Below are 15,932 nucleotides of genomic sequence, written 5' to 3'. Positions count from 1 at the left end.
TCTTATTTGATGTCCCTTTGTTTCTTTTTATGACTTGGAGACCTCCCGCCTTTCTATTTGGAGTTGGGGGTAACAGTGCAGCTAAGGGGGGTGGTTTGTGTGACACCTCTGAAATCGTTACACAGGGAAGATGCTAGGAAGAATAGTTCCCCAAATCTGAATAAGCCATTAAAACTCTTGCCCTATGAAATGACGATGCATGCGTCACCCCTTCTGCACCCCCAGCCCCTGACCCAGCCCAGAATCTGCACCCAACCCAAAACTCCTCCCAGAGCCTGCCCTCCTCGCCTCATGCACCCCTTCCTGTCCCCAAACTCCTTCCCAGAGCTTGCACCCCAGGCCCAGAGCCTGCACTTCAAACTTCCATCCCCAAGCCTAGACCTCTACCCCCTCTGCACACCACCCCTTGTCCAGCCTGGAGCCTTGCCCCAGCACCAAAACTCCATCTTAGAGCCCTGCACCGCCATGGCATGAACCTGCACCCAGATCCCCTCCCCAAACTCCCTCCCAGAGCCCACCCTCTCAGCCCTTCTTGACCAAACTCTTTCCTAGTGCTGCATTTCCCAATCCCTCCACCCCAACTCCTTCCCCTCACCCATTATCCCTCCAGAGCCTTAGGCAGGTGGGTGAGTTTGGGAGGGGCAGCACTATTCTTTCTGGGGGGGCGCCACCAAATTTCTAACAAACCTGGCCACCCTGTTGTTCCACTTGCACTCCTTGGTTCTCATCCAGCTGCTCCTCTCTAGAGACTTTTTTCTATCCCATCTCTTCCTTTTCTTCTCTATGCTCTCTTTCCCTGCTTCCCATTGTTTTTATGGGACCTGGCCCATTAGTTCTATCATGTTTAACTTCCATCACCTGGGGCCTGGGGACTATTTCCAGGTGGTTCTCCCCGAGGTAGATGCAGTGATTCTTGGTAGTTGGTGTCCTCAATTTGGGGAAACCAGTTCACAAAAAGAGCCAGAGCTGGTTCCAGTGCATCCCCCATTGTGCTGCTGTAGAGAGAAAATTGCTCCAGTCCAAGGCCCAGCTGCAAACTCCTTGCTGAATTACAGCTGTCTTGGAAGCCCACTGCCAATGCTGTGCACAAATCCATACCCCAGCCACCTAGGTGAACTTCATATAGTCTGAGAAAGAGGACTGAGAAGAAGCACGGGTTAAACTGTGGTGCTTAGGGCCCACCACATGCATTGCCTCCCCTCAGGGCAAAGGGCCAAAGGCTTTCTGCCGGTTCGGTGTCAGCAAGCAACAAGGCTGGTCAATGTCTGGGGAGGAGAGCCGGCAGAGATGGAGGAGGAGAGAGACTCCCATGAGAGAAAGGCTCTGGAGGGAATCAATGAGTGCAGAGTGCAAACCGGACAGGCGGTCAAGGAGTCCTGAAATGACAGTAGCTGCAGGTCCAGGGTTGTAACGTTCATTCCCTCAGAACTCTGACTCCTGCCATCTGAGTTCACTATGGTTGTGTTTCTTGCTGCTGTTTACCGAAATTCAGGTCCCGCCTAACTTGACAGGCCAATTGACAGCCCGATAGGGGATAAGGAAAGGTTGATTTATTCTGCAGAGAAAGGGAGAGTTCTGTACTTTGGTACAAACAACTCTTACTTCATACAAAACCAATTAATTTTTGTATACACACTCACACAACACGGCTGTCGGTCGTATTAGCATTTAATTGGTGGTTAGCAACCATTCACTTCTGCAATCTGTCAGCCAAAAACCAGCCTAGACAGCTTCAACTGCCTCAAGACTGATAAGGAAAGGACAGTTCCAAAAGTTCAGGCTACTGTGTCCATGAGGTGTCCAATTTCTTCTTAAATGGTTGCCAGCTATTATAAGATAGCTGTTGGGGGCCGTATTTGTCAAAGTCCCCCTTTCGGCAGGCCTTTAGGCAATTTGGATCAAGCATGTAGTGGGATGCCATTTAGCCGTTATGGGTTGGAAATTTCCACTACATGCATCCGATGAAGGATATTCCCCACGAAGCTCCTGCTCCAAATGCCTGTAGTCTATAAGATGCCACAGGATTCTGTACTGCTTTTACAGATCCAGACTAACACAGCTACCTCTCTTGATATGGAGATTGAACCATGGACCTAAACATGCAAAGCGATAGCTCTACCACTGAGCTACAGCCCCAGAAGGCTGTAGGTGTTATGGGTGTACACTCAGAACCCTCCTGTTTCCAGAGCATCCAGTGGCCAAAGCGCATGGGGACACATTCCCTCCTCTGAGGTGCCAACCTGCTGTCCTGAGAGGTTGCTGGTTCTAAGGGGTCATTTTGCAGCAGGGCCAGCTTCGATGGTAGGGCAGAGAGGGTGGGGTGCCCTGGACTCAGTGTGCAGAGATTCATCAGCCCTCTCCCCAGCTTGTGTGGGGGTGCTTGCCACCTCTGCTGGGCAAGGTAATGTGATTGGTGTGTGTAGGCGGGACGCTGTTGAGTGCTCAACAACCTGACCTGGGTGGCAGAAGTGTTGTGGGGAGCTCCAAGTGTTTTCAGGATCTGCTATTTCCAGCCTGCCTGTAAAGTCCAGCCTTCCCCAGCACAGTCACTGCCGTGCAATTGGGTCCTGTTTCCAATAGCTGAACAGCAAGAATCACTCCCAGTCTTCCTTCTATCGCTGCAGCAGGATTTAGCCCGTGTCTGTGGTTAATGAGGTAGATCTTGGTTGTAGATTGTTTATTCTTCCCCACCTTGACAATTCACACAGTCCCTTTCCCATGCGTTTCCCAGCACCTCAGTGATCTGGTAGCAGGGGTTGGGGCCTGAAACTTTCAGGGTTCTTTCCCTTCACCTGGGAGTGAACTAGCTTTTTCCCATCCCAGACAATCCATGACTGACACAGGAGCATAAAGAAAAGAGAGAAGGAACATCTCATGGCCAGGGCGTGATGTCCCAGGCCCCTGCTTTTGTTGTTTCCATGATTTGGCCTCCCTGCTTTTTTTTTTTTTTACACAAGGGCAGAGAAAGTCTTGCTATGTTCCTGTGTCTGTGCAAGGAAAATTGTGCTTCTGTATGAAAAGAGAGGGGGGAAATGGCCCCATGATGGTGGACAATATCTCAGGATTAGACTAAGGACTCAGGCTGAGAACTTGATTAACTCCACTCATGCTGGGAATGTAACCAAGTCTCTTTCCATGGAGAATGGGACTTTGTGACATTGATCCAGACTCTGGGGTTGGGCTCTTTAACTCATGGTAAAACATGAACTGATTCAAGAAGGTAGAGAGGAGAGCCTGAAGTGACTTTAGTCCCAGCTGGGGTTCCTGAATGGTGGGAAACACCTTGGCTGCTACCCAGGGCAGCAGCTTTACTGGGTGACATCCCGGGGCGGGTATGAGAGGGGAATGTTCCATGGGACTTCATCATTACAGGCCCCATCTGCTTTCTCAGAGCCACAGCTTGAGAATCTGAAGAAGGGAGAGTCATTTCTCAGCTGCTTTCTCGGAGAAAGCCGGTAGCATCCTTGACCAAACCGCACCCAGGTGAGAGAACCTGGTAGTCATACAGAGAGCCTCTAGCTGGCCGGGGATTAGCTAGGAGAGGGAGTGCTGGGGCTCTGGCAGTTTTTTCAGTTTGGGGGAGGCCGACTGTGGAATGTCTTCAGGAGTCACAGGTGGCTTTCTGGTGGGGAGCACTAGGTCAAACATGTTAGTGAAATGGGGAAGTAGGACTAAGGGATGTGAGGCTGTTAAAATAAACTGCACAAAACCTCCCCTTTGCTCTAGCGAAAGCGCCTACTTTGGCTTCTCCCGCTTTCATAAAATCTCCATATCTGCCCCATGCTCTCGAAACTCCTTTCTCCCATGGTATTTTCATGGTTATCTTCCTTTTCTCATGGTCTTGCCAAATTACTTTTGCCATCAAAATGATTCAAGTACATTTAAAATGAGAAAAACAATGAAATTAACAACAGTCTGAATTCTTTCACCAGCCGTGGTGTGTGTCTCAATTTTCTACGAACAGTTCGTTAGGCAGGGCAGATCACCCTACATTTACTTCGCATTCAGCCCAGGACTTGCACCCAAGCCATTGGGGTCATGGGCAGAACTGAGCTTCAACTGGCAGCAGGCAAGGGAGGGACGGGTTGGAACTGAACGGTCTGGGTAATATTTTAATCCTTATCTATTTTTCAAGAGGTTAAATCAATTGGCAGCTGCCACTTTTTCCATCTCTCCCCAGGATAATTAATATTTCTGGTTGCAAGTACTCCAAACCTTCTTTTAACAATAAGAAGTGAATGAAATGGCCACATGATGGCACAGAATCTAAGAAATTTGTTAGTCTTCTAAAGGTGCCACGTGTATCCTTTCTTTTTGTGGATAGAAGACTAACAGGGCTGCTCCTCTGAAAACCTTAGGATGTGAAACCATGTTCTTGCAATGCATTGAACGAAAAGGGAGATGTTTCCTCTTTTGACTCCTAGGCCCCATCTCTAATCCACTAGATAGCCCTTTCCTCCCACAGCCAGGAATACAAACCCAGCCATCATGTACCAGTAGCCCGCTGACCTGCTCCCTGTGACAATAAGCTCTGGACCCTGTTGCTGTCCCTTTCTACTTCTGCCTGGGCTATTCTGAAACCCAATGGGTGTCCTTGGGCAGTTTTGAAATCTTGTGCTTCCCAGGGGAGGGTGGTAATTTTTAGGGCAGGTTCCAAATTAATGCAATTAACCAACCACAAGGTAAGCAGCAGATTCGGTTGTAGGAGCTATTGAAACTCTATACAAGTGGTTCAGGGAAACAGTATTAATGAAGTGTGAATGAAAGGTCAGAATCTGATATAGTTGTCAGTGTTCACACTAGAGGGCGCTGTGATGGTTTTTAAATTTGTCAATCCCAACGTAGCACCACCTGGCAACCTGTTTAACCGTCTTCTTGTAGAACTTATAAGTGAAATTGTTTTTTATTGTTCACTTTATTAATGTACTTCTGCTCACCATTCACTACACTTGCCGCATTGTACTTTGTTCATGTTTGCCATATTTGTTAATTCCAACCCATTTTAAAACGCTCACTCCATTTGTAAGTCCTCCAAACCTTCATTTTGCAAACCTTGCTGTAATCTATTAGTTAGTTTTAGATGTTGTGAATGAGGATGTATGGATGATAAAATCACCTCCAGCCGGATGCCGTCTGATGAGGTGAAGTTCACCACCACGGCTGAGACCTAGACAACAGTTGATAAACAAAGTAAAAAAAGCACCCAACCCTAAAAAGAAAAGAAAAGAACACAGGAAGAAGACAAAGCCAGGTTCAAGGCTGAAAGTCACAACCTTGCAATTGGTACGGGGTGATCAATCCAAACCCAAAGGCAGCGTGAACACCAAGGACCTATAGGACTTTGAATCCAAACTAAGAGCCTGTAAAAAAAAGAAGGTGAGATAGGACTTTGGTAACATCTGATGCCAACATGGAGCCAGCCACCTGCTGTTAATTAACAACGCAGAATGAAGCAACTCCCAATTGAACTAACATAGGGAAATAATCCCTATAAAGCTGGACTCTGAAGACTGAGGACTCTGAGTCTTGGTTCTGCTTGCCAGCCGTCCAGGAGCATCAGGTAGCACCTGACCCAGACTCGGCTCCACTCTTGTGTGCAGGGTACCTGGCCGTATTCTTCCAAGCCAACTTTCGGCTGGTAACTATATATCTACACAGAACTTGTATGAATGATTGTGTGAATGGAGTATATATATATATATAATCATAGGAATAAGTAGCCACACCATGTTTGCTGTTATCTTTTATTTATTATTGGTTTTAGCATAATATGACAAATGTCTTTGTCCCCTTATAAGCTCTGCTAGTTTTTATTGGTCTTAACATTCTTCTCTTACGTTGCTCCTTATCAGAAAGCGAGAGAGCGAAGCAGCCATAGAAACAAGGACTAGGACATGAAGCAAACAATTTCTTTAGCTCTTGCTTGCTCTGTCAGGTTATTGGGTACAAACTCACCCCCACCCACTGTCTGGCTGGCTCAGTGGCAGGAAGAGCTCAGCTGCTCAGTGGGACTCGGGAGCTCAGGACATTACTGTTGAGCTGCTGAATGGTTTAGTGAAAACCCACCTAAACACGGGACAACAGGTATAGGCAGTAAGTATCTTGCATCTGCGCTGTGAAGTACCAAGCGCGAGACAGTACATACTGTAAACTTATGTTTGATCAAGAAATATAAAAAAAATGTCTGTAAAAGAGGGAGCAGTTCAACTCCCCTCATGTGCACCACTCGTCTTGGTCACAACGACCTGTGGTATTCTGTCTCAGTCCCTTTAATTAAAAATGGTTTTTTTTCATAGAAACGTTATTTTCCTTAGAGACACGGGGGCAGTTAATTCAAGAGAAGTGATGTCCAAGGCATTCTGGAGGGAAAGAGAATGTTTTCAGCATCTGTAATGTAATTCGGTTTTAATTCCCACTCTGAACCTTATGTCCAAAATTGGGGTACCCAGCATGAATTCCTCTAAGCTCAATTTACCAGCTTAGAGCCTGTAGCGCTGCCACCAACAGGAATTCAGTGCTGGTAGCATTCTGGTCCCCCCAACAACCTTGCCTGGGGACCCCCCAGACCTGACCCTCTGGATCTTAAACACGGAAACATTAAAGCCTTTTCCCCCCGTTGCACTCTCCCAAGCTTCCCTCCCCTGGGTTACCCTGGAAGATACTGTGATATCAAAACTCCTTGAATGCACAAAACAGAGAGGAAATTCCCTTCCTCCCTCCCTTCATTCTCCTCCCCCTCCCAGACTTCGCCCTGAGAGAGAAAGTGAATCCTAACACATAGAGAAAATTAACCCTTTCTCTCCCCCTTTCCCTCTTTCTCCCCACAATTCCGGTGGATCCAGACCCCATCCCTGAGGTCTCACCAGAATTAAAAACAATCAATTTCTTAAACAATAAAAGCTTTTAATTAAAGAAAGAAAACGTAAAAATTATCTGTGTAATTAAGATGGCATTCAGGTACCAGGGTGTTTCAACTAAAGACACTGGGGAATACGCCTCCAGCCTAAGCTATACAAGTACAAATTAAAATCCTTTCAGCAAAAGACAAATTTGAACTCCTTCCAGCCCAATGCACCATTGCAAATAAAGAAAAAAAACATAGCCTAATCGCCTCTACCTAGTACGACTATTTGAATTTATAAGAATTGTATCAGGAGATTGGAGAGAACCTGGTTGCACTCTTTGTTCCCTCTGAGCCCCAGATTGAACAACAACAAAAAACTAACAGCACACACAGAAACTTCCCTCCCTCCAAATTTGAAGTATCCTGTCCCGCTGATTGGATTTCTCTGTGTCAGGTGACAGCCAGGCTTTACTGAGCTTAGTTAACCCTTTACAGTCAAAGAGATATAAAGTACTTCTGTGCTATTAACTCCTACGATCTTGATTATGACGCCATCACTAAATATCTTTGTTGGCACTCACTAGAAGAAGAAGAAGAGAAAATAACCTATTTCTGAGCTACGACACATTCAACAGCATGAATTACACAATTTTGTGTTAGAGATTTGTTTTACATTATTATTGAACAATATGTTTTGAGGCAATGCATGAAAACCTCACTGCATTGAACTAACCCATTGATCTAGATTAAATGTCTACAGAATATTTAAAAGTTAAAATTGGGCTTAAATTAACAGTATTGTGCCATTTACACACACAAGACACAGAAGAAACTAATTATTTAAGACTAAATTTCATTTCTGCACAGCATTTTAGTCTCAAGGTTGTTTTATTTGCTTATTTTTTGTTGGAACAGAAATGGGAACAGACACATGTGTCAGTGACATTACCGCAGTAAGATTAGTCTCTTTATCATAAGGCACTAAAACTTTGTATAACAGAGAGTTAACTTTGACTGTGATATCTCTTACTTCCAGAACATCGAGTTCAGTTAAACTAACTTCTGGAAAAGCAGGATACGATGAGGTACATCCAGATACCTTAACTCTGCCCTGCTGAAGAGATCCTGATAGCATATGAGACCAAGAAAGGTTTGGGAACAATTCAGCATTCCCAAGAGTTGTTTCTTTTGTAATTAATTGATCCTGGCCTCATCATTTATCGCTGGCTGTGTATGCGTGTGGGGAATTTCTATTTCGTATGCCAGCAATATTTAAAGGAAAAACTGCTTTACAAGCTCCTTTATTTAGGTTATACAAACAGTCACTTCCACCATTTCAAGAGATGGAATTTTCCTGACCTCACAGGAACTGTAATAACATGTCAGATTACCATTCCTTAGGGAGGAAACGAAGGGGGGGGGAAAAAAAACCACCAAACCTCCCCCTTGCTGTTTCTACCACAGAAATAGACAAAAACTGGTGCTATGGACAACATGAACATTCATTGGAGACGTAGCAGAGTGCTGCTCATGAACTAGAAGCACCATGACCTCTAAACAGCTGCCATTCGAATGTATCTGAAAGTTACATAGAACAAGATCTGTCTGTGTAAGGAAGGTTCATTATAGACCCCATTGATGACCGTGTGCAAACAGAGGATTGAATTGTAACAGGGAGTTTGTAAATCTTGTTATTTTATTTTGTACAGGTCCTGTCACCCCATGACAGAGTTTTCAGTCCCAATGCAACTTACTTACCAAATGTAATCAGACTAGTCTTCTCCCAAGTGGATGTGGTTCTTGTTCTTCTGCACATTGTAGCCCATGGGGCCAAGGACCTGCAATACAAATTCTCAGTGGCCTTTGTTTAGTTGATGAAACAACATAGACACTAGAGATTGAATGATTTCACTGGGGACGTTTGCTAGTTTATGCATTTGCACAGGAAAACATGTGAGGTGTCCATTCATTTCAGGGTCCTATTTAGGGAGTCTTGACATAGGAAATGGGAATTATTTTTATTAAAGAAAGGTTTGTGAGAGGGTACTTGATTTGAACCAACACTGATGGAGTAAACACCTACCACTGAGCTATACCCCTACTTGTGCATAGAGTCAGTGATCTTAAGGATTTTGAAGGACAGCTCCTGCCTCAGAGAGCTCCTTTTCTATTCCCAAACCCAGGCTTTTAAAATGGGTTTGATTAACTTATATATAGCATGTAGACACCACAGCTTGCACACACACCATAGCTTCCCTCCAGTGCATAGCTACCACCTCTCGAGGGAGATGGTTAACTACACGGACGGACACTCTCTCCCGCTTCCACTAGCATCTTCATTATTTAATGAATAGGTGGGAAATAACCTCGAATGGAAGGAACCAATTTATCAAATATTGCTGTGTCTGCATTCAATATGGAATGTGTAATTGGGCTGGATTAGTAGAGCATTTCAAGCAGATCGAGGAAAGGATTATTCCCCTCTATCAGATTGGTGAGGCCAATCTGGAGCATTGCACCAGTGTTCCCCTCCCCCCACTCAGAAACAATTGGAGAGAGTCTAGGGAGGGCAACAAAAATGATTAGGGGGGTCAGGGACATTTGAGGAGAGGCTGAGGCAGGGCCGCCCAGAGGGGGCAGGTGGGCAATTTGCCCCACTCTGTAGGGTCCCATAGAGAATATAGTATATTGCAACTTTTTTTTATGGAAGGGGCCCCAAAATTGTTTTGCCCCAGGCCCTCTGAATCCTCTGGGCAACCCGCCCAGATTACTTGGTGCTGTCCCCATCCACCCCTTCATCGTTCTCCTCCCTCTAGGCCCACTGTGGCTCCCCCCCTTACCCATTTGGCACTTCCCACCCCTGCTCTTCTCTTTGGCTGAGGCCGCTGGTCAACCTTTCGACTTGCTCTCTCCTCCTCCCAGGCCTCCTCGCCTCTCACCCCTCCACCAAGGTCTGCCTGCTGCCACACCTCTCTGCCCTCCCCTGAGACCCCCCTGCCCACAACCTCTCTGCCCCTCCCTTAAGCCACCCTACCACACTCTCGCTCCTCCCCTCCCTGCCCTGCCCACCGCTCAAAAAACACCTCCCTCCTGGACTCTGCCCTCTACCCCTGACCTCCGCTCCACCACCCACACACTCTGCCCCTCCCTAGACCCGCCTGCCCAAGCACCACACCTCTCTAGCCACCTCCATCTGAAACCATGCCTGCCCACCCTCTCACTCTCTGATCCTCCCCTAGACACCTGCTACCCACCTTCATGCCTCTCTGGACCCTCCCGCGCCTACGTAACCTCTCTGCCCCTCCCCGAGACCTGCCCTTCCCCCGCTCATACCTCTCTGCCCCTCCCCTGCCTTGCCCAGGCTACACCTCTCTGACCCCTCCCCGGGACGGTACCCTGCCAGCACTCAGACCTCTCTTGCCCTCCCCTGTGAACTTGCCCTGCCCACCCCCTCACCTCGTGTGACCTCTCCCCTGAGAACCGAACCTGGCTCACCAGACCAGCCTCTTTGCGCCTTGCCCTGCCCTCCCCTGCCCAACTCTCAAACCTCTCTGCCCCTCCCCTGAGACCCACCCTGTCCATCTCTTTCTTTGGTCATCTGTTGTTATACTTTGAAATATCAAGGATGGAATAAAAAGCTGAGTTTACTCCAGGGTGAGGAAAGGAGCCACCAACCCCCTGGCAAAGCTTAGTGCCCCACAGAAAACCTGCCCCCTGCTATTGCAAACACTGATGTACTGGGGATATGACAGGAAAGGGACTGTCTGAATGATTAAGGCAGGAAATGGACAACAATCTACAGCAACATCATTAACCACAAACACAATCTCCTCATGCTCCAGCCAGAAGGGAAAGGAGCAGGAATTCTTGCTGTTAAGCCATGGACATACACAACGGCACAGCACTGTGTGTTGTGGAACTTGGTCTGAGGAAACAACTGGAATTGATCACTCAGTGAGAACAGAACTAGAGTGTAGTGAGAGACACATCTCAAACAAGTAGTTGTGGCCAAGTGGGCAAGGTGATGGATTAGAAATCCATTGGGGTCTCCCTGTGCAGGTTTGAGTCCTGCCAACTACAAAGTTGTGGTTCTTTACTTTCAGTGGAGCTGGGTCTTGTCTCACTCTCAAGCTAGGCCTACACTAAAGGGTGATGTGGATTTAGTTAAAGTGTTTTAATTGAACAGCTGTTGCATGTCAACCCCTGTCACCAGAGTACATCCATACTAGCATCTCTTGGATTGCCACAGAGAGGAGTGCACTGCGGGTAGCTATCCCACTGTGCAACTGGCTGCAGGGTCCTTTGGGAAGGGTTTGCAATGCCTTATGGGCTGCTACAGCATATGATGCAGGTTTCTCTATCCCATTGTTCCATGGGCTTCCTACTAGACTGTCAGCTGCAATATGCAAGTGGTGGGGTAGAGAGTGTGTGTGCTGCAGAAGAGTGAGTGTGTCGGCACACTGTCTCTAAGTTCTGACAGCTGCTGGAAGCAACCAGTCCTGAGGCAGGGGACAGCCCCAACATCAGCCCCCTCTTCTCTCACTGGCTCAGCTCAACACAGCACTCTCTGTCACATACGCACACACAGGGCTGGCTTTAGGAAGTGGGGGGCCCAATTTGAACAATTTTGACGGGGCCTCGGCAGGGATGACAAAAAACAAACACGTAAAAAAACACGTGGGGCTTGTACTCACCGGGCAGCACCCCTAGTCTTCGGTGGCGGGTCCTTCACTTGCTCCGGGTCTTTGGTGGCACTGAAGGACATGCTGCTGAAGACCCGGAGTGAGTGAAGGACTTGCCGGCAAAGACTCAAGAGCGCTGGCGGGTGAGAAAAAGTTAAAAAGGAGCCTCTAGACAGGGAAGGGATTCTCGACCACTTGCCTCACCCCCCAGTGGCTCTGCTACTGGGCGTGGGGCCCTCTTAGGCGTGGGGCCTGATTCGGGGGAATTGGTGGAATTGGCCTAAAGCCGGCTCTGCTATAGAGCAAAATAAAACAAAACTATGCAAGTCTAAGCCTAATACAGTACGAAACTCAATACAGATAAAATCTCACCCTCAGAGATCTTCCAATAAGCTTCTTTCTCAGACCAGACTTATTTCTTGTCTGGGTCCAATCTTTTCACCTGGTATAGTCCTTGTTCCAGCTCAGGTGGTAGCTAGGGGATGTCTCATAACTGCAACCACCTTTCTTCTCTCCCCCCCCCCCTTATACAGCTTTGGTACAAGGCAGGAATCTTTTGTCTTTCTCCTAGGGAAAAGCCCCAGGTTTAAGATGGATTCCTGTACCAGGTGACATGGTCACATGTCCTGTGAGACCCCAAGCCTTCATTCTTCCTGGCCTGACTCACAGATGGTGCAGAACAGAGCCATCTCCAGTCTGTTGTCCTGGTTAATGGGAGCCATCAAGAATCCAAACCACTATTAATGGCCCACACTTTGCGTCATTACAACAGGACCTCAGAGTTATAGTTCATATTTCTATGACATGCATCCGACAAAGTGGGTATTCACCCACGAAAGCTCATGCTCCGATATGTCTGTTAGTCTATAAGGTGCCACAGGACTCTTTGCTGCTTTCATATTTCTAGTTTCAGATACAAGAATGATCGGTTCATACAAATAGGATGAACACACACAGTAGATAATAAGCTTTGTAATGATACTGTACAAGACACCTTTTACATGAAGCATGTTCCAGTTACATTATATTCACACTCATTAGCATATTTTCATAAAACCATCAACATCACAGCAGGGAAAGGGTTTTACCGCGGCACCTGGGAGCAGCTGAGTTTCATGTACAGGCTGTGGTACGAGTTCCTCCAGGTTTCTCGTAAGCACACAGGGACCTTAGTGGGTGCTCTCGATACAGGAATGGCCCAGACACGAGAAAGTGATGGGAATTGCATTTCCCTTTTTTATTTCTCTATTTCCAATGACTTTTCTGTTTGTGATTTCGTTTTGCTTCGTATAACTGTGTTTTCTCAGGGATTTGATATTTACCAGGCTAACTCTAACAGCTAATAATGCGAGACTTCCAAGCAGGGCCTGGGCGAGTGGAAAAGAACTGTAAGAGATGCTGGTTTTTGACCTTGTGTTAGATAAGAACAGAATGCAGACTGTAGCAGAAATTGCTGAGAGAAGTAAGCTATCAGAAAGGAATATGTACAAACAAAATGCAGTTGTTTCTCATTACTGTATGTCACAAAAGGTATAAATGCTTGCCTTAACTGTTTATCTAACCGAGACCTACCTCAGGAGGGGAAACTCTGCCTGTGTGTACTCTCCCGACTAACTGCAGTTGCTCGAAATAAACTGCATAATATAATAACGTTTAACATCCCTGTGCTGGGAAGAACATCTCAACAGCCCAACACTGTGGCATTTAATTTCAAAAAGGGGAATTATGCAAAAATGAGGGGGGTTAGCTATAGCACATTCAACATGGATTCCATTTTCTACACACTTGCAGCATCTCTCAGGGGTTAGCTGAACAGAAATGTCACTTCCATTTTTCCCATCTCTACCCAGAAAGGGATTGCATTTCCCAAATAAAAGGCAACATGCACCTGATTAGGAAGGAGATATCTTCAGAAGTGACCTCCTGCAGGGCCTGGGCCACAACGGCTTTGGGAGCCCAATGCATGCGTACTTTAGTTACAAGTTATTTACGAGGGAATCTTCTTCCCAGTCCTTTATAAAAAATATTGACCTAACCAATTGAACAACGGGGGGTTGGGATGGTGATGGGGAATAAGGGAATCTCTCTGATTTACCCTTTCTCCTTCTGTTTTTATAGCTGGTGAAATGTCATTTTCCTCTATCTCTGCCCTGTTCCTGCTCTTTGTTATAGTTCAATATATTTTAAGTGAGGAAAATGGTAATAAAAATATCTGTTCTCCAGCAAAACCAGAAGCTACATCAAGCAACTGAGAATGAAACAATTTGTTCCAAGGGGGAAACTTGATGACTAACAATTGTTTTGAAATGGGGGAACAGTATAACCGTGATGCTCAGGGTTTGTTTAGACTAGGAAAAGTGATGGAGTTTAGGTCAGGACAAGGGGAAAGCTAATGCCAACCACTGCACCTGGGCTGCATCTGCAACTATAATTGTCTTTTTACACCAAGATCACTAACTTGAGCAGCCAACGCAATGTGCAGCCCTAGTGGATGTAAGGCACAGGTAGCTTTTGCCTCAATGTTGCTTGTTGGGAATCAAACCTCTCTACCCCACCTGGAGCTGATGAACATTCCTGGCTGGAGGGACACACGCTCCTACGAGTCAAAAGGAAAGGAGTTGATAGAAAAGATCACAGGACCGACCTCAAAGTGGTGTGAGCTTCAAAAGGCAGAAGCAGGTGACTCATCTGGGGGAGATGAGAAACTATGGTGAAGATGGTGCAAAGATCACTATATTGGAATGAGCAAATGTGTTTTTTTAAAAAACAAATCTTTGGCCAGCCCTAATCAAGGCATTTCTTACAGTTCTCTCCCATTTGGATTTTCTGATGTCTAATAGGGAATGAGCTCTGATTGAAGCTTTTCCCAGATGCAGAGCATCTGTAGGGTCTCTCTCCACTGTGGATTCTATGATGTCTGAGAAGGTCTGAGCGCTCTTTGAAAGTTTTCCCGCACTCAGAGCATGCGTAGGGTCTCTCTCCTGTATGGATTCTCTGATGTCTGCTCAGGCCAGAGCTCTGTTTGAAGCTTTTCCCGCACTCGGAGCATGCGTAGGGTGTCTCTCCCGTGTGGATTCTCTGATGTGTGATAAGGTGCGAGTTCTGATTGAAGCTTTTCCCGCACTCCGCGCATGTGTAGGGCGTCTCTCCTGTGTGGAGTCTCAAATGTGTGACAAGGCTTGAGCTCTGACTGAAATGTTTCCCACACTCAGAACACGTGTAGGGCGTCTCACCTGTGTGGATTCTACGATGTGTGATAAGCTGTGAGTGCCAATTAAAGCTTTTCCCACACTCAGTGCACGTGCAGGGCGTCTCTCCTGTGTGGATTCTCTGATGTCTGATAAGGCGTGAGCGCCAACTGAAGCGTTTCCCACACTCAGCACATCCATGAGGTTTCTCACCTGTGTGGATTCTTCTATGTGTGATAAGGTGTGAGCGCCAATTGAAGTGCTTCCCGCACTCAGAGCATCCATAAGGTTTCTCACCTGTGTGGATTCTCCTATGTGCAATAAGGTAGGAGCTCCGACTGAAGCGTTTCCCGCACTCAGAGCATCCGTAAGGTTTCTCACCTGTGTGGATTATCTGATGTGAGATAAGGTAGGAGCTCCGACTGAAGCTTTTCCCGCACTCAGAGCACATGTAGGGTCTCTCTCCTCTGTGGATTCCCTGATGCGTGAAAAGGTCTGAACTCCCATGGAAGCTTTTCCCACACTCATGGCATGTGTAGCGTGTCTCTTCCAAGTTGATTTTCTCATGTGTAATAAGGTCTGAGAGGCTACTTAAGTTTTCCTCTGGCCTCTGCTGAGTCTCACAAGCTTTTTCTTTTTCTGGCAGTGCACAACTCCCAGAAACATTTCCTTTGGGTCTTCTTGATAATGTCTCATGTGGTTCTACTTGCTCAGCATCTTCCTGCTGGGGATTCTCCTCCTCGTTCTCACTCACCATCCCAACACCTGATGGGAGACAGAGAGAATCCAGACATAGGTGACACCCTGTGCCTGAGAAAAAGGAAATGTCACAGACAGGAATGGAATAAGGGAGAGCCTAGTAGTCTGGCATTAAATGACCAAATTTTTCTGTCTGACCCTTCCCAGTCAGAGAAACCTGCAGTGAAAAACCTTCCCTTGACTTTACTGAATTTGGATTTCTTGTCTTGTTGAATGGGTCCCTGGGAGCTGTCAGGCAAATATCCATGGAAAAGGGGAGTAGATGTGAGCTTTGTTGGTTGGGAGATTTGACTATGTTTCGTCTCCTTGTGAGATGGGCAAATTGGAAGGGCTCTTGCAGCATTTCTCATTATTGAGTTAAAAACTGCTACCAACTTGTTTTCAAAATAGCTCAGCCCTCAGTGTGTTCAGCCTTTCTGAAAACCTGGCCAACATTTTTGTTGCCCAAATGGCAGCTGA

At 46.6% G+C, this 15,932-nt stretch overlaps 2 protein-coding genes and 1 non-coding gene across 11 annotated transcripts in view; 2 read left to right on the top strand and 1 right to left on the bottom strand.

Moving 5' to 3' along the window:
• Positions 1-15,932, top strand: part of LOC116817142 (uncharacterized) — a 327,071-nt gene that overhangs the window by 77,584 nt on the left and 233,555 nt on the right.
• TRNAS-AGA (transfer RNA serine (anticodon AGA)) lies at positions 10,843-10,924 on the top strand. Its single transcript has one exon. It is a non-coding gene; the product is annotated as a tRNA-Ser (tRNA).
• Positions 12,483-15,932, bottom strand: part of LOC116817058 (uncharacterized) — a 270,462-nt gene continuing 267,012 nt past the window's right edge. For 8 of the 9 annotated variants that reach the window (XM_075073538.1, XM_075073534.1, XM_075073536.1 and 5 more), the window contains one exon: positions 12,483-15,479. In XM_075073538.1, coding sequence (XP_074929639.1) covers positions 14,311-15,471 — 1,161 coding nt within the window. In that variant the 5' untranslated portion in view covers positions 15,472-15,479 and the 3' untranslated portion in view covers positions 12,483-14,310. The remainder of the gene's footprint in view (positions 15,480-15,932) is intronic. The other variant, XM_032766841.2, reaches the window with a different exon arrangement.

This window comes from Chelonoidis abingdonii, chromosome 18, assembly GCF_003597395.2.
Source record: "Chelonoidis abingdonii isolate Lonesome George chromosome 18, CheloAbing_2.0, whole genome shotgun sequence".
NCBI lineage: Eukaryota > Metazoa > Chordata > Testudines > Testudinidae > Chelonoidis > Chelonoidis abingdonii.
Note: the sequence above shows the minus strand (reverse complement) of the source record. Positions and strands in the feature narration are given on the sequence as shown.